This window comes from Brassica rapa, chromosome A08, assembly GCF_000309985.2.
Source record: "Brassica rapa cultivar Chiifu-401-42 chromosome A08, CAAS_Brap_v3.01, whole genome shotgun sequence".
NCBI lineage: Eukaryota > Viridiplantae > Streptophyta > Magnoliopsida > Brassicales > Brassicaceae > Brassica > Brassica rapa.
Window position 1 is genome coordinate 11979086 of NC_024802.2, and position 24315 is coordinate 12003400.

At 31.3% G+C, this 24315-nt stretch overlaps 1 protein-coding gene across 1 annotated transcript; it reads left to right on the forward strand.

Annotated features, from left to right (window-relative positions):
* Window positions 1-546: 546 nt before the first annotated feature.
* LOC103834195 (transcription factor MYB102-like) lies at window positions 547-10268 on the forward strand. Its single transcript, XM_009110252.3, has 3 exons — window positions 547-5762; window positions 5865-5994; window positions 6078-10268. Exons 1-3 carry the CDS (start codon window positions 5630-5632, stop codon window positions 6844-6846), a joined length of 1032 nt encoding a protein of 343 aa, XP_009108500.1. The 5' UTR covers window positions 547-5629; the 3' UTR covers window positions 6847-10268.
* Window positions 10269-24315: the final 14047 nt, after the last annotated feature.

Genomic DNA, 24315 nt, shown 5'->3' on the forward strand with positions numbered 1-24315 from the left:
TCAACGACAAGAAAACGTGGTACAACCTTCGTATTACATCACCAAAGGCTGAGTTGTCTGTAACAACTATAAAATTCATTCTTTGCAAAGGTTCTTCGGAGTTTAAGGAACATCTATTTTTCATTCACCTACACTATAGAGATATGGAAAAAGCTAATAAAAGGTTTACTTGGCAATCAATTTGTGATCGGCTGGACAAGTGTAAAGCAATTACACGCAAGAGCCCACACATATCTGTTTTGACATGGATTTCAAGCTACAATACATAATTTATTGAGAGAGAAGAATGCATGTCAGCATGGAAAAGCACCACGCTCAACAACAACATTACACGGCCAGATAGATAAGAAGATACGTAATTTTCTGCTATCACTTAAGAGTTAAGACAAAGGGTGATTGTGGCCTGACTGAAGGGCTCTAAAGCTGGTTTGCTACTAGGACTTAATTGGTGATCTAAATTTGTTAGGAATGTAAGATAAAAAAATTCTAAAAAGTTGTAAAAATAGCTTTTTTTAATCAGTTTAAAATCAATTACAAAATATTACAAATACAGAGTTCTGTGATATAATGTTCCGTTTAGAAAACTTATTTAATTTCATTATTGAAGAACAGTACATAAAAATAGTTTTATAAAATAATTCAAAGACCAAGCATTCTTCTTTTCTCTGCGGTTTCTTATGGAAGTGATCTCTTCTTTACTTCAAAACCATATTAAGATAATTACTTCATCCGTTTCAAAGAGATACATATTTTAGATTTTTCACATATATTAAAAACACACATTAAAATTTGATTGTAAATGCATTGTTTTTTGTAAATAACAATTTTCTATAATCTTTAGCCAATAAAAATCCAATAAACACCATTAACGTATTTAAAATTTACAATTTTTCATTAAATAATACATTGAAAAAGTAAAAAAAATGTATTTTTTTGAAACAATTTTTTTTCTAGAATATGGATCTTTCTGAAACAGAGAGAGTATATAATATCATAAAATTATTTTTTATACAACAGAAACAACTATTGTACACAAGCAAAATATATCCTATCACATATATTTTTTCCTCACCTAAAACTTTCTAAAAGACGAAAATCATTATTATATACATCCCTTGCAAATGCAAACCTAAAACATAAACCACAAAATTGTACAAGAAAATAATAAACTATATCACAAATAGAGTATATAAATGTGACATATTTGAAGTGGCTTGCATTACGACAAAAGGATGTAACTAAGATCATTATTGGATAATGTTATCATGGAAGTGGTTTTATCATGTGGTAAATAGTACTGGTTCATTTATAATTTTACACCATAAGTCAAATTTCATATCCAAGAAGAAAAATACAAATTATGTAGATTAGTGGAGAGACATGAACTTTCATAAATTATAAGTAGCATTGTCGGATATAAAATCCTCTATGTAATATTTTTAAATTTGCATAATAAACAATAATATATATACACATATGTAAGATAGTATATATCCACAAATGTAAAAAAAAACTCTATCATACACTCTCTCTTTTAAATAGATGATGTTTTGAAGTATTTTGTTTGTTTTAGATTACAAGTCATTTCTATTTTGCAATTTAAAATTTTGTTCTTTTATGCTATGTAACATTTTATATTTTACATATTATTTTTATGTTAAATGAATTACGGTTAAATGTTATTTTTTAGAAAATATATTAAATTATATTTTTTTTAATATGTGTGCACAACTATAAAGCGTTAGAGAAAAAACGAAAAAATAGTATTCCTTTGATTTTGTATTAGAAGTCGAATGGATTATACCATTCTACCACTTATTTAGAATGTTATATTATTAAAAGTCTTGGACATCAGTAAATTAGTGAGTTTTACAAATTACCATGTTTTATAACAGTTTTAAGATATATAAGAACTTAAACTGATACAATTATAGAATATTGTGGGAATGATTAGGGTCTGTGCCGAGGCAAGCTGTAAAATCTAAAACTTCAATAATTTTAACTGGAAAACATATTTTCTATGCTTCTTAGATTTGAGTCCAATGTATTTTAAGATTTAAGATAAATAGAATTCAATTTTATGCATTTATCCGACTTTACATTTACAGGAATAAAATAATTATAAAAATATTTAGAAAATTTATGCTCATATCTTTTTTGGTTAACAATGAACAAAACAATGTAAACAGTTATGAAAGATAATTAAATTTGAATAGCCAAAAAAACAACATAATTTAAATATACTACTAACTATTAAAGATATTTAATCAAAACATTAATAAAGACACATACTAATAAAACCAGTAAATACTAAGTTGCAAAACAATTTTTAAATCTTTGTTGAAATGGGAAAATTTGTCATTTTCTTATAATATAATAATTAAAATACATATAAGTAAAATAACTTATCAATACCAAATTAAAAATAATTTTGGTCACATAGTTTATCATAGTTTTAAATTGGTAGAAAAGGAAGTTCTTAATTTTTAATTGTGTGATACAATGATAAATACATTAGAAGAATATAAATATTTTTAAACTATTAGATAATAAAAATAAAATTAAATACAGAAAATGGAACAAAATAATTTACATAGCAATAAAATTGAAAATAAACTTAAAGATAAATAATCCGCGCGTAGCGCGGAAAAAGAACCTAGTAATAATAATAATAATAATAATAAATTAATATATACGTATTCAAAACTTGAAAATATCTCAGTTAGCATTTTATTTTTGAGAATTTTGATATGAGATATCATGAACGGAAGCGCTTTAATATTGTGTAACCATGTGGACCGCCGGACCATATATATGTATATAATTAATCGATTGATTCATTTGTCAAAACGTTAATCAAAGTAACGTGATTTGGTCAACTGTATATACACGTGGCTTCTCATTGTGGCAAATTATCCATCATGCGCAACAGCGCAAGCAACGCCATAGCTAGATTTCGACAGATTATAGCCTAATATAGCATTAACACCTAAACCTTATTCTTAATTTTTATTTAGAATTACTTATTTATTCTTTCGTTCAATGGCATAATCTCGCACCTTTTAAGTTATAACGATTTCATTCGTAGTTAGACCCGATAGATTCTTCAATCTCAAACGCCGAGACAAAACCCTAATTAATACTACGGGGTCTTTTACGTTATTAAATTCAATTTCTTTAAATAATCACTAAACATAGGTTATGTCGCTTATGAGACCTCCGAAAGAAATGATTATGAAAGAGTTAACTATATTTTAGTATATGTGTGATGTTCCAAATCATTTGGATCGATAAGAATAAGATGAGTAATTATATCATTTTATGATGCTTGCATTAGATTTAGTAATCCGTGGCATGTACTCAATAATATATATTTGAAAGTGATAAGACTATTCCCTCAATGCGAATTAAATATTCACAAATCTACTGCTGTTCATAATTATTTGAAGGTTATGATAAATAATTAATCTATGCGTATGTATTATTTATAGAGTGGAATACTTTTTTATCTCAGTTACAAAAAAAAATACTTTTTTTTATTTTTATGCTTTCTTTGGTAAGATAATATGAAAGAAAACACAACGTCTATTTGTATTTTAACTACGTCCCCAATACAATTGTCGTTGTGTGCTGTGCTGGTTTTTCTATATTCATATTTGGCACATGAAATTCAACATCCAGAAAATCAAAATTTGTATGACAATAAAAGAGTGAACACGAGTCGGTTAACTAGTGGTTCATACTAGCAGCCAATGGTCCTCACATCATGCCATGCAAAATGTACCAATAGTTTATTTTATTTAGCTGAAGTGAATGACGATATTACCCTTGATTCAGCACCTGAGCTTCTTCTTTTTTGACAGCCACGTGAGCTTCCTTGCAAAGTGAATCAATCGTATTTTCCTGGAGCCGGCTGTTTACGCGCCTCAGAGAAGGAGAGTCCTGGAGCCGGCTGTTTAGACGCCTGAGCGAAGGCTTCTCCATTTTTCCGTCGCCCATTCGTTAAAAACAGAAGACCTTACTCTTTATGATTTGATTTAAAACATACAAGAAAATTAATTGAGTAATAACATACTTTGTTATATCTATATTTTTTATATTCAAAATACCATAGTATATAGCTACTAATGTGAGGTTAAAGAGAGCTACTAAGTATCATACATAGTATATATATATCTCGATCCGCAAAGAGTTGGGGCGTGTAAGTTAATTGTAATCTGCGACGTGTATGTATGTTGTTCTTGTTATTATTAACTACCTTTGTAAAAGTGGAAAAATTAGTCCAAATGAGAAAAAAACATGATATGAGACTGAGTTGAAGTTGAGAGGGATGAACGAACGTGGTATCTTCATGTTGGCAACAGCTAATGTGATACCTTCTCACAAAACTTGGAGAGCGACGCTCTCTACTCAATTTTTCACCTTTTTGATTGTGTTACTTTCATTATCATAATTTATTAAAAAATAAATTCATAAGATCATTATTTATATTTTATCTAACTAATAAAGTTATAACAACAATACACCTATGCGTTAACAAAGCTGTGAACTAACTACTTCCTTATATTGCATGTGAAAGTACCATAAAATTGCAATTTTCCTTTCTTAATAGTATACTAATACGTATGGGTTAACCCTGCATAATTTCTTTCGTACAGGGTTAACTCATACGTATTAGTATACTATTAAAATTGCGATCATGATGAATAGTAACAACAAAACTGCATAATTTCAACGTTGCAGCGACTTTACGAGTTATCAAAGTTTCAATATAACAAGAATTTTCATTCAAAAAAACTATATAACAAAAAATTGCTTATAATTAAGCTTAATGACACTTTTATAATAATTTTAAATAACAAACTGCTGATCACCGTTCCATCAAAGGTTTAGTAAGTTCAAATATATAAAATCAAGAGGAAAAACATGATAATATATGTTTTCAAGAAGAATATTTCACAATCCCTTTTTGTAACATGTTAACATGTTCTTTTGGGCCGAGTTTGAATTTGCTTATAGTGTTTATTTACAGTTTTTTAAGAATTTGTTTTTTAGATTTTCATAAAAATATCCCCAAACGAAAATCAAATATCATATGGAGATTATACATGTAGAGCGAAACACAACAATTTATTTTTAAATTTTAACTGTATGCATGTGCTTTTCATCTAGACTTTTACAAGTTTCCAAATAATATATCGTAAAATTCTATTATGATAAATGTCCTGTACCATTTTGTAAATAACATGTAAGCATAAAAACAAACTCAAATTCAAAAGAAAAGCCAATAGAAAGGCATGTGTACTTGTCTACTTCTGATATGAAGACCACAAATGTAAAAAATAACAAAAAGCATAATAAATAGATAAAAGATAGTTTATAATTTCGTTTTAAATAAAAAGGACACGTATACCAATCGGGAAACAGAGGACGGCACCGAACCATTTTGAATTCCCCTCTTCTTCAATCCCTTATAAATACTTTGTACGTCCCCTTACGGACCCTATGACCTTTGTCTCTCTCTCCTCTATTAATTTCCTTAAAGCTCTCTGATTAGCTAATTATTGTTAAAGCCTGTTGACCAATTTTGTGATTAATAATTAATCATCAAGATTCAAGACAAAATCATATGGGAAGATCACCTTGTTGCGAGAAGAACGGGCTCAAGAAAGGGCCGTGGACGTCCGAAGAAGACCAGAAGCTCCTTGACTATATCCAGAAACATGGATATGGTAACTGGAGAACCCTTCCTAAAAATGCTGGTACGTCTCTTAATTTACAATTTTTTTTAATCATGTTTTGACTTTTGAGTAATGATGTTAAGTTTCGATAATTAAATTTGTTTCTTCACTTTAATATTTTAGGTTTGCAGAGATGTGGCAAGAGTTGCCGATTAAGGTGGACTAACTATCTCCGACCAGATATAAAGCGAGGAAGATTCTCCTTTGAAGAAGAAGAAACAATTATTCATCTTCATAGCTTTTTAGGAAACAAGTGAGTATAGTGTTGTTTTTGTCCTGGCAATATATATTTTCTTTGAACTATTTCAAGATTCTTATGTGTTTGCATTTTTATAGGTGGTCTGCTATTGCGGCGCGTCTGCCTGGAAGAACAGATAACGAAATCAAGAACTTCTGGAATACACATATAAGAAAGAAACTACTTAGAATGGGGATCGATCCAGTGACTCACAGTCCGCGACTCGATCTCCTCGACGTCTCATCCATCTTAGCATCATCTCTACACAATTCTTCTTCAGATCATTTGAAGATGTCAAGACTCATGATGGATGCTCATCGTCAGCATCAACAACAACAACCATTGATTAACCCCGAAATACTCAAGCTCGCTACCTCTCTCTTCTCTCAAAACCACAACCAAAACTTCGTGATGGATCATGAATCCAAAATCCATGATAACCACACGGCTTATCATCATGATGTTAACCAAATAGGAGTAAATCAATACCAGACCGACCATCAAGAACTCCAGTATTGCTTGCCACCATTCCCCAACGAAGCTCACTTTAACGATATGGATCATCACGGAGAACATACGTTTGCTTCAAACTCGAGTACGTCGGTCCAAGATTGCAATATTCAGCCGTTCAACGACTATGCAAGCTCTAGTTTTGTATTAGACCATTCTTATTTAGATCAGAGCTTCAATTTTGCTGATTCGGTCTTGAACACGCCATCCTCGAGTCCAAGTATGTTAAACTCCAGTGCCATGGCTTACATCAACAGTAGCAGTTGTAGCACTGAAGATGAAATGGAAAATTATTGCAATAATCTCATGAAATTTGATATTCCCAATTTCTTGGACGTCGATGGTTTTATTTTATGATTTCAAGAAACTAAATAAAATCCATTAGGATATATGGTTTTTTTTATTATTGTTTCAGGTACTTTGTAATTTTAAGAGTTTTTATATTGAAATTTGTTTACATGTAAAATACTATTTGTTCTTGTTTTTTTTTATTCTGTAGAGATTATATTAATACTATTTTTAGTAATGGAATTTCCATAATTGATATCCACTATTTATTTAAATATTCATTTTTGGTCGGCTTCACTTCTAAATATGCATTGTAGTCTCCTGAGTCCTGTCAATATTATATTTGAATCAATGATATAATTGATATGAGGTGCTAAAATTTCCTGACATAGACATATAATAAATACTCCTTCTAAATTAAAATCATTGACTTATGTCATGTTCCCTAAAGGTATTAATGGAAACGTAAGAGCCCAAACAAATGTAGTCCAAATGATACCATATACCCTGTCAAAATTTATTATTTATTTTTCTGTGATCATAAATCCACCACATATATTCCCAGCAAGATTCTTCATTAATACTCCTTCCCTCTGTTTCAAACTATTTATCGTTCTAAAAAAATTATCACAAAATAAGCGTTATTTTAAAGTTTCAAGAAAAAAATTATTAACCTTAATTTTTTTTAATTTTTTATTGGTTGAAATATAGTTATGTGTATAGGTAGTGATATATACAAAATTAAGTATTTTCTTAATTTGTGTGTTTCTAACCTTAATCTCTTATTAATTTTTTTATTAGTTGAAATATGGTTATTTGTATAGGTAATGATATTTTTCTATTAAAAATTTTACAAAATTAAATATTTTTTAATTTGTGTGTAGAAACCTAAAGCGCCAATTAAATTAAAACGGATGAAGTACTGCTTTTCATTAGTTACAAATTGGTAATATTTCAAATTAATTAATTAGTGATTCTAGAGGCATTTCCTTTTGTATCATCTCTATGGGGCTAATTAAGTGTCACCGGAGGCTGCTAGTAATTTGTAATGACATATAACTTTTTATAATTAAAGAAAATTATCATAATTATAATTTGAGTTTTCGTTCATAAAATCTAATATGTAAAGATTAATTTATTTGCATACGCTTTTGTTTGTCAACGATTCACAATTTTTTTTTTCAAAATTTTAATTAGAGTTAGAGTGAAATTTTGTGCTAAAAATATTGTAATGTGGCAATACCACTTACAAGCGGATCCAAGCATTTAAATATTCGTTTTTTGAAGTTCAAATTTATAAAAACACACACAACACAAACACTTAGAATGATAGTGAAATATGTATATTAGCTTATTTAATTTTTCTTAAAACATTTTAAGAAAGAAAAACAAAATTTTACAACAGTGTTACCTAATTATTATAAATAAATGAGTAATTGAGAAGTCTGGAAAATAAGAACACATAGTTTATATATTACTAGGAATCATATGAGCTGTTATTTCCTGACTGCTGGATTGTCAATTTGTGTATGAGCTGTAATTTATTTTTTAATAAGGAATCATAAATAGAACTATATAAGCTACTACACATTTTTTTGCAGTGTTTTGAAACTCGATCCGAACCCGTTGAACTTGTAAATCCAGTGACCCAATATAAATCCGGTTTGAATTTTGTAAAAAAACCAATATTTAAAATCCACTAAAACCCGGAACCCGATACTGGTTGAACCATTGGTTGATCCAGTATATAATTTTTACAGTTTATTACATTGATGTTTTACTTTTGGTTTATTTTGGATTCAAAGTTTAATTTATTATTCACATTAAACATTTAAAAATTTATGAACTTTAAGTGTTGATAAAAAAATTAGATATCATAATTCTTAATTTGTTACAAAAAAAAATTAATAGTCTAAACTATTTTTGATATTCTGTATGTCAAATGAAAATAAAAATATAAAAACTAAAGTTAAGTATTTTCTAAATATTTTTTAAATATAAAATATATACATATCCAAACTATTATTTTATGTTTAAAAACATTTAGAAAATACTTAGCCTTACTTTCTATATTTTTATTTTTATAACTAAAGTAATATTATGTAGTAAAATTAACGCATTTATCAATCTGCGGTTTACCTACAATCGACACAATGATCCGGTGACTCAAGAAGTCATCCAGTTCGGTGTCTGGATCGGATTTAAAAATATTGCATTTTTGTAATACATGTAGAAGAGAGACCCACTCAAACCCGAAACCGGCGAGAGTCGCCGGCCGCGTGCAGTGCACATGCATAAGATGTCAGTCATCTTTTGTATTACGTGTAGAAGTTAAAGGAGTCATTAACTACTGTTTCATGGGATTACAGAAAGTATATAGTGATCTCACGATACGTGTCAAAACAGTGACGAATGACGATGAACTGGCATGTAATTAAGTCAAAAAGGAAAGCCTCCTTATTATTGAAATCACGGTTTAAGTTTTTTTTTGTAATCGCTTTACACGCGTAGGTATCAGTCACCATTTAACATAGAGCAGACGTGGAACATACTTATGTGTTGTGTGTTATTTCTTGACTGCTGGATTGTCCATTTAATTTGTCCCTAAGCACTTTGTTTCTTTCTTGTAATTTTTTAGAAAAAAGTAAAATAACAATGATACTTTGTGATCTGAATAAATGCTGTGTTGTGATTTTGACATATGAACGTGTTTTCATATGTATTGTTTTTCAGTGGACTCTCCAAAAGGTATACATTTATCTTTGTCAACTATTTTTTGCTGTATATTTGACGATGACTTTTTGGCGATTCTGTTCTTCTTGTAGAGACCCTAATGATTTTCTGATCACTTTTATAGTTTTTTCTTTGGTAATCCACTTTCGTAGTTATAAAGCAAAGTCTTAAGTTTTTTGTTTGTGTGTTAAAAGTACATAAATCTAAACAGCACGTGTTAAAGAAATACTTTGCAGTTTATAATTATCCCTTTGTAAGATGGAAATTATAGGCTAGATGTCTTTATATAAACCAGATTAAACGACGTTTTAAGTTGTCTGCAAAAATGGTTAGAACTTAACTAAGATCATTACCAAGTTCTAGTTTTCAAGGTTAACTTTTTTTTCTTTTTGTTTGTTGCTTCGTTTAACATTTCACTTAGATAAGGCCGTGGAGTATATATCAAAGCAATCTATTGACCAAAACAAACAATCAGACAAAGTCTACAAATTATTGTAATTAAGCAAAATTTGGGCGGTTGCGTATATGAATTTAAGATCCAAAGCAAAAAGGTGAGTTTTGTTTTACATGCTCATGGCAAACAACAAAACGTGGTTTTTCTTTCGTGGGGATGTGTTGTGTTTATATGTAGCCAGCCACTTGACCACTAAAAACAAAAACTTATAGTCAAATTTGGACGTTCAAAGGGCTTACCTAATTTAATTCCCTCCTAAATTCAATTTGTTATTTTTCACCTAAGTTTTCTAGACAATAGCCAATAGGTTAATACTAAAGCTACTAGGATAAGATCTGCGCCTTACGCAAAGTGAATTTATAGAAAAATTATTTAAGAAATATTGTATGAAAAAATAAAATCATATTCTTGATCGAATAAATATTTTTGGCCCTTAAAAAAGTTTTCAATTTTTTTTGTTAATTACATAATTTGTTTATTGATGAGCTGATCCCATTTTTAAAAAAAAATTAGGTCAAAAAACCACTTATCGCATAAGAAACCTAACGTTTTGGCCAAGAATCTCAAGCCTGTTATTTGGTAACAATGAAACTATGGCAGCAAAGTTTTATATCATGATTTAGCAATTTAAAAGTTAATTATGGTTATGAGAAGTTTACGTCCATGTGCCAATCCTATATATCTTCAATATTTTTCTCATTTTTGTGTTGTTTTTTTTTTCATTTTGGTTATTGTTTGATATAAATATTGATTTTTAAGTTTATTTTCATTTTGTTATTTTGTTTTGACCTGAGATTTAGAAAATGTTTAAGATTTAAAATTATTAAAGAGATACATACTTAGGTTTAAGATAATAAATATTTTATATTTATTACTTATTTTATGTTTTTCTACATATTATAAAATAATAAAATAATAATTATATATTAAATAACTAAGAAATCATTTACTATTATGTAATAAATTGGCGTGCGTATATAAATCAAACGACCACTCTTGTTTATTCGCTATTATTTTAGGGTAAATAAATCAAAATAATCAATCTTATCTATCATATATGGTATATAATTAAATTTAAATGATATTAACATAGATATATAGTATACTTTTAATATGTATATTTATTAAATGAGGTTTCTACTCATATGATTTTATGATTATTTGCATATTTGTGTATCAAAATTTTACACGAACGATTTTTTTTAATGTTTAATGTTTAATGTTTTGTGTTTTCAATAATTTATAATTTTTTTTTAAAAAAAAATGAAGATTTCAAAATTAAAATATTAACTTTTCAATATATGTTTAACGCATATCAAAATATAAGTATATATTTTCATATGATGTATAGTTTAATTTAAACAATATATATATTAACATAAACACCTACTAAAGTAAAATTATTTATTCATATAACTTTATAGTCATTATATCTTATTATAGAAAAAAATTAAATCTTGATCACAAAAGTTTATGTGAAACTTTTAACAGTTTTAATAATTTATACTCGTTTAAAAAAATTCAAAATACAAAATATGTATACAAAAAGTTTTATTATATGATTAATGTAATTGTGTTATTTATTTTAATAATAAATAATTAAACAAAAATGAGAGAAAGCATACATATTGTTAGTAAATCTTTATTGTTTAAAATCATTAATTTTCGTATATATATATATATATATATTGATCACATTAGGTAATTTCGTAGGTTTTATTTAAGGAAAGAATATATAATACTTTCAATTTGATAAATGAATGATCTATAATATACATACTATATAATATAATATTCCCTAGCAATTTAGTTTTGGACTAACAAAATTTTTAATTGATTCTCAATCCGCCACGTAAGCAAAATTAGCATTCTAATTACGTGACAACTCATCAAGATTTTTTTTAATTATTACAAACTTAAGGTTACATCTTTTCAAATGTTCCTCAATTAATATATAGGGGACATGTGCCGAAGACAAAAAAATGTTTCTGTTTCATTCAAAAACATTATTCGGTTATTCTAATAATAAATGTTTTTTTATATGTAGTAATTGGGTTATTTTAGGTTTTTACGGTGGTATATATTGGTTTAGGTATTACTCCACTTGTTGTTAAGAAAAAAGGCATTACTCCACTAAAGAGAAGAAGGGCAAGAGTAAGATTAACCAAGGAACCCCCTTAGGATCTCTTAATGATTATTTAATTAATAAAATGTAGTTAAAAACTTTAGTTAAAAGACACCTAAATTTTATGCTCCAATGCTAGTCTATTAATTAAGGGTTATTAAAAAAAAGTTGTTTACAAAATAGAAATTGTTTTTAGATTAGATTTAGATGAATATTTTGAACATGAGAAGGAGAAGTAAGAACATGAGAAGGAAAAACATGAGAAGGAGAAGGAAGAACAACGGCTTCTTGTGAATACACTTTAATTCTCAATTTCATTAAAAGACCTGCACTAATCCTGCTCTAATACTATTAAACTGCTGTCGCTTAAAGTGAACTCTTTGATAGTAGTTAATTATTGTCGTCCGTACGGCCAGAAGCTTCTATAATCACATGTTTTTGCTGATATAATGGCCACGTATTTCCATACGTCATTTATACATCAATATGATGTGTCCATTTTCCCGCCCAAACTAATTATACAAAGGAAAACATACATTATAGAAAAGGGAAAAAATTATAAATGAAACAAAGAAAACGGAGTCATTACGAAGGAGTATATAGACAGATATATAAAACTTAAAAAAAAACTGGGAGACCTTATATGATATATAATGACATCATACAATTTTCAAATTAATGAATTAAATTTTAATAAAATAGTACCTAATTTAGCCTTTACCCACAGCTAACTATATTGAAGTTAAGTTAGTTTATTATTAGTTTATTATCTAGAAGCATTTGAAAATACTTGAAAACATACCAATATGTGCAAAAGATGCTATCACGTAGGGCGTATATAGTATATATACTTAATTATTGTGATGGGTTGAGAAACCTGTATGACAAATGCTTGCCTATGTTCTGCAATCAATACTGAACGAAGACCTTCTAAAGTCAAATAAAAAAAACTTTATCCAATCATGGTTAGCCCATAAATATTAATTAAAATTTTGGAAAATGGTTTTCTTACAAGAAAAGCAAAAGAAGAAAACCTCAAGTTCAAAACCTTTATAAAAGAAAATAACAATTTACTTTTTAGAAAGTAAAGTTTATAAACCCATTTAGTCACACATGGACACAAAAAGTCCCAGCCGTCCATAGGGGAAACCGAATCCGGATAAAGTCAATTTCAGAAGTTAAGATAAGCACCTCTAAAGTGGATATATGTCTTTTGCACACATAGCTTAGGCCTCCGTATGTTTTCATACTTGATTTAAAACAATGTGACTTTGAGTTTGTTAAAAGTATGGTATCTATGGGACTGCATTAGAACAATTATCCAGACTAAGTAATGGTGTGTAGTGGTCAACTATGATGTGGTTTTATACCAAATTCAAGTTCCGCTATACACTACACAATGATCTCTTTCATTTTTCAGTGTGAATTGACAGAGTACTTGTAGATTCACGAGACTTGTATAAGTTTTTTTTAAATCAACAGTATGAGTTTTATTTGGTGGTTCGCTAGTTATCAGATATGAACATAAATATAAGTTTTCGTTGGTTTAAAAAGAAATAAAAGTTGTTGTCAAAAGGGAAAAGTGAAAGAGTTAGTAATATGGCTGGCAGGATAAATAAATTGGTGGTCTGCAATGAACTAAATAAATTGTGGGTATATATATATACACATGTCATTTGGTATTTAAGTAAAGATTATGGTTTTCTTAGTTATCAAATAATAACATTAATCTACATGTAAGTAAGATAATATGTCCTTCAAATCATACCACTACAAGAAAAGAGATAGATAGCATCACTTATAAGGTGTCAGAAAAATAACAGACTCATCATTTATATTAAAATGACACTAAATAAGTGATTTTACATCGGTTACAGTAAATGATGTTAATCGTAACTTGATTAACATCACTTGAAATAAAAATGACACAAGTCACAATTAAGTTACATCACTTATAAATAACCAACGCAAGTATATTAATTTGCATCAATTACATTACTGAAATATTTGCTCATTTTCATCAGCATCAATTTAACTAAAATATATAAATGTAGTATCAGTAATAAGTAATACTGTTTTGTTTTCTCCGCCAAATTGAGAAGTGAAATTTAGCAAAGTGTTGCTCTCGACAAACCCACCGCCTGAGAAGCAAATAGCGTCTACCATCAGATTGCTTCTCACGATCCTAGGATTAAAAGTGAGTCTATATTGATTTTTTTATTTTTTTTTGTTTAAAATAACTTATTCGTTTTCAAGAGTGGCCACGTAGTATTCACATCGTTCATGGTTTTCTTTTTCAATACAGAGAATGTATGTATATTTTGATTAAAAAGTGTGAAACCTATAAATGATGTATATTCACATCAGTTACGATAAATGATGAAAGTAATTGCATCATTCGCTACAACTGTTATAAAGTATTAGAGTCATCATTTCCGGAGTCACTTATATTGTTGATGTAAATTCATTCTTGTCAATCAAAAAATGATATTAACAAAATCTATAAATGATACACCAAGTCATGTTTCTTGTAGTAGTGTACATCCATTGTCTACACTCTACACTGATCTTGTTGCAGTGTTTGAGGATAATGAAACTCATCCAAGTCCAAGGCCGTCGAAGCTGCCATGCCAACAAAGTAGAACGTACAGATGAACCATTATTTAAGTTTGAAAATACCGAACAATTTGGCGCCAAAAAACAACAAACTATGAGTAATCTTTATTAAACCGTAACAAAAGCCCATTACAAACAGAAGTTTAAGCCCACTGTTATTTCTCATCAGAAAATCAGAGAAAGAGAATTTTCGTGGACGAGGGAGGAGGAGGTTGAGCTTCGTTGCAACGACTCCGACGGGAAGCAATGGCGGTGAAAGAGAGGGGCTTTGAAAGAGAAGAAGATGTGCGAGACTCATACCAAACGAAGTTTCGTTGCAGAGTCGACGACGAAGCTCGCTCTATCTTCAGAACTGCTGGTCTCATCTAAAATAAGAATTGCTTTAGAGAATAGTTCTGTTTGGGAATAATCTCACTAGATTCAATAAGTTTTGCGGACCTATAGAGAGGCTTAGTCATATACATACACCTATGGCTTGGAATGAACTAGGAACAAGGTTTCAAAAGAAGAAGTTTACAAGTACAACTCTTGGTTCTTGAGGTTAAAAAATTCAACACGGCTCCTTTAGGACTTTTTTTTTTTGCAACGGCTGCTTTAGGACCATGGGACCAGGAACAGCAAGTTATATGATCTTTCTTTACTAAAAGTACATGCCTTCGTTATCCTGTGAGTGAAAATTTATCAAACCAATACATCCATGGATGTTAATGCGCTGAAAATATGTAACATCTTGGTGGTTTCTGATTATTGACTTTTTGCAGGTTTCTAGATGAAGAAGCTGGTGAAGTTCCAATTGCAGGTAATTTCTAATGCATTGGCCACAGTTTTGTCCAAACTAGGGTATACATATGAACCATGGAAGACATGCAGTTAATTTTTTGGTTAAGTACACACACTGACACTTGTCTTGAGAAGTTAAATGTTAATCAGGGAAGTAAGATTCATGATGGTCTAGGTCATACTTTGTCTACTATTAATGTTATTATTATTAGCTGGTTTGAAAGCTATTCAAAGTGTCAGCTTTTCTCAGTTCACATTGGTACTTCAGAAGAAAGTGTAGTGAGAAATAAACACTTCTTTTTTAAATGACGGTTGACCTAAGTCGCTGAATAACTTTTTTTTTACTATTGTAGTTAATCATCACGTTGTGTTCTTTCTATTGTCTGATTCTAAAATGGTTCAAAGAACACTTTTTCATGATTCCAACGTCAAATTAGGTTGACTTTTACCATATCTAGACTCATTACGTTATAGGGTTTCGCTTAGATTACAGAAAAAGAAAAAAGCTTCAAAGCTTCCATGGAACAAGTCAGACTTATCTTCTTTTTCCTTACTTGTATGCTAACGTTTGTTCCGTTTCACGCCTTAGGTGAGGCAGATACCTATGAGTTTGATCCAGTTCAAGGCAGTTTCACGGCCAATAAAACTTTTGCCAAAAATCTCAACAGTCTTGTCTCCTCTCTCTCCTCACTAACACCCAAAGCTTATGGCTTCTACAGCCTCTCTTCTGGAAACTCATCAGCTTAGGCAATTGCCCTTTGTAGAAGAGAAGTTAAGTTAAGCATATAGATCAGAAATGTTACCAGTGATGAATTAGTTTTAAGATTTTGAAGTTGTGTTTGAGTTATAATTGATTATGGTTGAGTTACAATTTTGAGTTATAGCCTTTATAAAAATGATAACTCAAATCTTAAATCTACATCAACAAAAATCTTATGTATTAAGATTTGAGGTAAGGAAAATTTTGGGTTTGTGAATTAACTCAAGTCTGTTTTTTGAATATTAAAATTTTAACAATTTACAATACATAATCATGTGGCCGTGTACCTTTAGTTTATATTAATTAATACAATATGGTTATATACTTGTTAACCAAAGCTTTTCTAAAATCATATTTTCATTTTAATTAGTTAAAATATTCTATAATTTTAGTTGTTAATTTTCTCTGGTTATTAAAATGTTATGTAAATAAAATATTTGTATAAGTTTCACTTAAATAGTCAATTAAAATTTTCAAATAATTTTAACTTTTAACGTTGTTGGGTAACAAAATTTCATGTACATAAATTATTTGTATATGTACGGATCTTTATATATATCAACATCCTTAGTAAATTTTAATTTATGTATTTAAAAAAATATTTTTATTAAAATATTATTTATATTTAAAATAATATATACTGCAATTATTTTTTAACCACAAAAGCTTTATTAACTTAAATCGTAAAAGGATGATACAAAAAATTAATCAACCAAACAGGAAGAATATGAAAATACATAGTAGAACTACTTTGATGGACAACTTCTCTAGCAATACCATCGACATCTTGATTTCTTTCTCGATTCACATAATCCAATGAGCTTTCCGGAAGAAGATGCATCCAATGGCGAATATCACATAGAAGATTCCCCAAATCCACATGTTCCTTCACTTTGTTAATAATTGAACACAACTCATGGTTATCACTTTCAAACCACACCTTACGCCATCCCCTGATCCAAATTTTCTGAAGAGCCACGAGGAAACCCAAAACCTCACCTTCTAAAGATGTTTGCATATTTTGTACTTGAATGCATCCCGCTCCCAAGAAACTTCCTTTATCATCCCTTAGAATCCAACCAACTCCAACCAAATTATTTCCAGAACAAGAACTATAATAATAATTACATTTGATCCAATCTCTTGGTGGGGGATTCCACTTAGATGATTTAACATGTTGTCTTCTAATCCCTGAGTTAACATGAATAACATTTTGATGCCATTCCATATTAGCATCAACAGCTGGTCGAACATCTTCAATAGGATGGACGTACCTCTTGTTGAAAATGAATTCATTCCTTGACTTCCATATTATCCAAAGATTCCAGAAAGCCAACATTCTACTATTCTCATACTCCGGCAATGATTTCATAAATCCAAATAATATCGTAAAATTATCCTAAAATTTAACCTGAAAACCTGAGAAGGAAGGATACCAGAACATCTCCACACAACTGATGCATGCGGACAGAGAAACAACACATGATTAACTGTCTCGTCTTCTTGACAACATCTCTGGCATGTAGGATCAATATTGATTCCTCTCATACACAACTTAGTATAAGTAGGAAGAGCCCTAGAGACAACCCTCCATAAGAATTATTTGATCTTTGGTAAGATATTGAGGCGCCAAATATTAGGTTTAATAACCAAAGAGCCTTCAGGTCGAGTAATTTCCTCTCCCTCATGATAATAATGGGTAGCTGTCCAATAGCCCGACTTGACTGTATATCTCATATCATTCGTGAAAGGCCAGATTAACTTATCTTCAGGAGCGAATCTAGACAACTTAATCTTTAATACTTCTGCTACATCCAAAGGCTGAAGAAATTGTTCTAATTACGGAATGTTCCAAGAAAAAGTATCTTTATCAATGAGCTCTTCAACTCTCATGTTTCGACTGTAGTTAACATGTACTGCTTTGTGAGGAAGAATTACTGGTATCCAATGATCAAGCCAAACATTAGTGTTCTTTCCATCACCTATCTTAACATGAAGACCCTGTTGAAGTATTTCCTTTCCTACTTGAATAGACTTATAGCCGTAAGAGGCATGCTTAGGATTCGAAGAGTGTAAGAAAGTCAACGAATAATGGTATCTTCCTTTATATATTCTACTGGTAAGAGAGTTAGGGTTCTGCCACGATTTCCAAGCTTGTTTAGCAAGCAATGCTTTATTAAAGCTATATAAATCTCGAAAACCCATACATCCTTCCTTCTTTGGTAGACATAACTTCTTCCAAAATACCCATGAAATCTTCCTTCTTTCTTCACCCTTTCCCCACCAGAACTCAGATAGCACTTTTCCCCACCATAATTCAGATAGCACTGCATTTATCTCATCACAAGTAGTTTTTGGAAGAAGAAAACAACTCATTGGGTACACCGGTTTAGCTTGAAGAACTGATTTGATCAAAACTTCCTTACCAGCTTGCGATAAAAACTGATTGTGCCAGCTTGAAGTAACAGACTTGATATTCTGAACGATTCCATCAAAATCCTTAACTTTACTTCTCCCAAATTGCTCAGGAAGACCAAGGTACTTCCCTCCTCCGCCAATGGTATGAATATTCAGAATGTTTTGAATACGCAGCTTCTTATGATGAGTCACTCGCATACTAAAAATAATATAAGATTTTAGCAGATTAACCTTCTGACTAGATGTTTTTCATATGTATCTAAGATATTAGCCATACATGATGCATTCTCCTCATTAGCTTGACCGAAGAATAATGAATCATCAGCAAAAAAGCAGATGAGAAACCATTGGACAGTGTCTTGCTAGCTTCATACCCTGAAACTTATTAGCTGTTTGAGCTTGATCAATCATCTGACTCAGAGCCTCAACACAAAGGAGAAATAGATACGGAGATAGAGTATCACCTTGCTTTATCTCCCTTGATGGCTTGATCTCTCCAAAAAGTGCTCCATTAACCAAGACCGAATAATAAGTCACTGATGTAACACAAGACATTATCCAAGAAATACAAATTGAATGGAAACACAATTTCTTCATAATAGCTTCAAGAAAACTCCACTCTACCAGATCATAAGCCTTATATAAAAAATAGTAACTCATATTTTTATGGGTTTATTTGTGTAATAGTCATATTTGGGAGGTAAATTAAGTAAGTAACAATGATTTTGACATAATTAAATGTCAGATATTTATGTCCCATTTTATCCGGTTCTGCCCCATAGCTTAAAAGGTTTCCAGTTACAAGTGAGAGAGAGTAGATGATGTCTTTCTTTTGGTGGAGTCATCCACGTATACATTTATTAACCACATACATATGCACCGAGAATTCTATTCTACATCACCGAAGTAGTATATGATTACAACCCCAGCTACAACCCCTAAATACTAATTATATCCAAATACCAATCTTACCACGACCCTTAAATACTAAATCCTAAATTCTAATCAGTAAACCATAAATCCAAATATAAACCATAAACTCAAATATAAACCAAAAATCCATATAAAATGGAACAAAGAAAATAACATAGCACATATTAGTGAATTTATGGAATATCTATAATTGCAAAGAAAAAATTAATGTTGACCCTAACCATACTTTCTCACCTTATAAATACTAAACTTTAAACTCTAATCACTAAACTCTTACATAAATATAAACCCTAAATCCAAATATAAACCCTAAACCCAAATGGAATAGAACAAAATACCTAGTATAGTACATATTGGTGAACAGAATAGCACTTTCTTTATTAATCATCAAATGAAACGATACACGATAGGGGCACTATCAAACCTCAACCATACTTTTCAAATATTAAACCCTAAAACTTAATCACTAAACCCTAAACTCAAGTATAAATCCTAAACCCAAATAGAATGGAACAAAATACATAGTATAATACATATTGGTGAACAAAATAACACTTTCTTTATTAATCATCAAATGGAACGATACATGACAAACAAGTATAGTAACATACTATTTCACATTACATAACATGAATAAAACATTCATAATACATATTGTTTTACATTTCTATTCCATACGCATAAAATAGTATAGAATACAATGTTACAAAAACTGTTCATCTTCTCCGATCAATTCAAGAACATTCACAGCAAGAAAGATATGTGTAACTGACGACATCCATGGGAATAGTACATGTAACCGCTTTGTAAACCGAAGAGATTAAGGCGATTGAAGGAAGTGTTGACGAACCTTGCGGCGGTGCCGTTTACGTTGTCGGCGACTCCATAGATTTCAGATGCGCAAAGCTTTCCGTCAGTAGCCAAGCGAGCCGTTGCAGATGGGCATCTCCTAGGCAAAGCTACTCCAAAAATGGTTTTGGTGGTTACTATGTGGATCAAAAATGGGAAAGAAACAACTCAGGATTCTCCAAAGGCCACGATGTATGTGTGTTAGGTAAGTATTATTACATTAGTATTTTTTTGTTTACAGGTTTTACCGGTTGTGTTAGAGGGCATAGTTGTATTATTATATAAAAGATGCATAGTATATTGGTGTATTAGGTAAAATAGCTACTCTACCAATTACCGTTTTTTCCGCTGCTATAGGCTCTAATTTCCCTATTTTTATTGCGAAGTCACCACATAAATCTATAGTTTTTACCACATAGTTTTTACTGCAAATTACATCAATTTGTAATTTTTATTGTAACTCAAGTCTAATACTACATGTCACCGGTCAAAGCTTATATATCTCTTATCTCTCGTGCGTGTGACAACTACAAACACTACCTTTGCGAAATAAATAAACAAAAAGGGCACCAACCATTTATAAGAAAATCGCCATATAAATAAAAGTAAAAGCGTCTCCTCTCTTTCAGTTTCGGCATTCCTCAGAATCTCTCTCACCTTTTTGTCTCCAACCAAAAACCTCTGTTACCTTTCTTCATCGTCAAACAGAGCATACCAGTGATCACAGTAAAGACGTTCGACTCTGTCTTAATCTCCTGTTTGAATTCCAGAGTAAGTTGGTTCCATTTTTTTCCTTATTTATCTTATGTAGTTACGAGAATAATTTCAAACAAATGAATTTTATCTTCTTTTTCTTCATGAACATGATGTATCGTTTTTTTTCTCTATGGTTTTGTTCCTGTTGAATAATGCCTATTTGTTCTTAAACCACACAAATAAAACATGAAAAAAAAAAAGTAATAAATTAATAATAAAAATAAATGTAGAAAGATCCAGAGAGTTCTGTTCTCTGTATAAATATGTAATAGCCATGTTGTGTAATAGAAGCAACTAAGAAATCAGTTCCCTACTTCATCTCTCTCTATCTTCTACTACCTCTCACTCATACGTTCTACACACAAACATTCCTCTGTTTTCTTTTCTTTGAACAAGACCAAAAACAGAACAAGAGAAGCATGAAGAAAACCTGCAATTTTCTGCAGTTTGCAACATGGTATCAGAGCTCCTGCTGATCTCTGGAGCCTTCCTGAACAAGACTGAAGAAGCTTGAACAAGTCTGAAGAAGAAGAGAACAAGACAGAACTAGAAAATCAAAAGAACAAGAAGAAAAGAAGGAGAACAAGAAGAACAAAAACACATGGCGTCAAACCTGCAATCTTCACAACTTGTAGCTGTCTTTGAAGGAAATAACTATGAATTCTGGGCAGCTAGGATGAAGACAACTCTGATGAACAGAGAGCTTTGGGAAATAGTTGAAGAAGGACTTCCTGAACCACCATCTAGATCACCGGAAATGTCTGGAGCTGACTATGCAAAAGAGCTTGGAGACTGGCGATCCCGTAAGGCGAAAGACACAGCGGCTCTACAACTCATTCAACTTGCTGTAGCTGATGTTGTCTTTGACAAAATTCTTTCTGCAACCTCAGCCAAGCAAGCATGGGAGCTACTTGAACATTCCTATCAAGGTAATGAAAAAGTTAAGATGGTTAGACTACAAGCCTTGAGAAGAGATTTTGAGAATCTGAAAATGAAGGAAGGAGAAAAGGTTAAGCCTTATTCTGAAAGAATCCAGGCTGTAGCTAATCAAATGAGAGCTCTAGGAGAAGGTAGATCAAACTTTGATATGGTAGTTAAGATCTTAGCATCCATGCCCAAGAGCTATGCTCCGTTGTCATCACTGATGGAAGAAACTAAAGATCTCAAGACAGTAACATTTGCTGAGTTGGTGGGATCTTTGGAAGCTCATGAAAAGAAGTTCTTCCCTGAAGATGAAGAAAATGGTGAAGGTGCATTCCATGCACGTTTTAGAAGCTTGAAAGTCAGAGACAGTGGCAAGACAAGCTCATGGAAGACAAGCTATAAAGGAAAAGGGAAGAAGTGGTGTAGCTTCTGCAAGAAAGACAATCACAATGAAGATGTCTGCTATCTAAAGAATGGAAGAAATAAGCAAGACTTCAACAAAAACAAAGGTAGAAGTGAATGCTACAACTGTGGAAAGCCTGGTCACTTTTCAAGAGAATGCAGAAGCAAGAAACCAGAACAAGCACAAGTGTCTCATCAACAAGAAGAAGCAGAAGATAATCACTTGTTCACCGCAAGACAGGATGATCAAGAGTCATTTGAAGAGAACTTATGGCTCATTGATAGTGGGTGCACTAATCACATGACTCCAAACGAAAAGGTGTTTTCCAGAATCAACACAAACATCAAAGTTCCAATAAGAGTTGGTAATGGAGCTGTGTTGATGACCAAAGGAAAAGGAGACGTTGAAGTCATGACAAAGAAAGGCAAGAGAATCATTCGAGATGTTTTTCTTGTGCCAACACTTGCAAAGAATCTGTTAAGTGTCCCTCAGATGATTGAAAATGGATATCAAGTCACCTTTAAGAAAAGATGTTGCATCATACATGATGGTGCTGGAAGAAAGATAGCTGAAGTGGAGATGATGAACAAGAGCTTTCCCATCAAGTGGTCCTCAAGCCCTGAAACAGCAATGGTAGCAAAAAATGAAGCTGCAGAATTATGGCATCAAAGGCTTGGGCACACTGGTTACTCAAATCTGAAGATCTTGCAGTCAATGGATATGGTTCTGAATCTTCCCAAGTTCGTGGTGGAGAAGGAAGGTTGCGAGAGCTGTATTCTAAGCAAACATAGTCGTGATTCATTTCCAAAAGAATCAGAGACAAGAGCAACAAAGAAACTGGAGTTGATTCACAGTGATGTGTGTGGACCAATGCAGAGTTTATCAATCATAGGGAGCCGATATTTCCTCACATTCATTGATGATGCAACAAGGATGGTCTGGGTTTATTTCTTGAAGTCAAAATCAGAAGTCTTTCAAACCTTCAAGAAGTTCAAAAACCTTGTCGAAAATCAAGCTAGCTGCAAGATAAAGAAGATTAGATCAGATAGAGGATCTGAATATCTCTCTGGAGAATTTACAAAGTTTTTGGAAGATCATGGCATTGAAAGGCAGTTAACAGCAGCATATTCTCCACAACAAAATGGTGTCTCAGAAAGAAGAAACAGAAGCCTAGTGGAGATGGCAAGGGCCATGATCAAAGCTAAAGACTTACCAATGAAGTTCTGGGCAGAAGCTGTCCATACAGCAGCTTACATTCAGAACAGAATTCCAACCAAAGCACTTGAGAACAAGACGCCGCTTGAAGCTTGGAATGGAACAAAACCATCAATGAATCATTTAAAGGTGTTTGGGTGTGTATGTTATGTACACATACCAGATGAAAAGAGAAAGAAGTGGGATGACAAGTCTAAGAAATCAATCTTTGTTGGCTACAGCTCTCAAACTAAAGGCTACCGAGTCTATTTGCTGGAGCAAGACAAGATAGACGTTTCAAGAGATGTGATATTTGATGAAGGAAGCAAATGGGACTGGAAGCAAAAAGAAGTGAACAAACAATCTGTTGTATCTCTAGAACCAGATTGTAGACAAGAAGATCTAAGGGTTGGTGATTCAAGTTCTAGCGATGGTGAATCCAGAGGAAGAAGAATCATTCAGCCGGTGCCCTTTAATCTGGATCCTGACAGTCCAGAAAGCAGTTCAAGCCAGCCAAATAGAAGAACCAGATCAATGAATGATATCTTACGTACTGCTCCACACGTTGATGTTGAATCTGCTGAAGTATGTGA

Excerpts from the sequence above, each read along its gene's own strand:
- LOC103834195 (XM_009110252.3), top strand. The coding sequence starts at position 5,630 with ATGGGAAGATCACCTTGTTGCGAGAAGAACGGGCTCAAGAAAGGGCCG. Across the intron at positions 5,763-5,864 it reads AACCCTTCCTAAAAATGCTG|GTTTGCAGAGATGTGGCAAG; the intron begins GTACGTCTCTTA and ends TTAATATTTTAG. Across the intron at positions 5,995-6,077 it reads CATAGCTTTTTAGGAAACAA|GTGGTCTGCTATTGCGGCGC; the intron begins GTGAGTATAGTG and ends GCATTTTTATAG.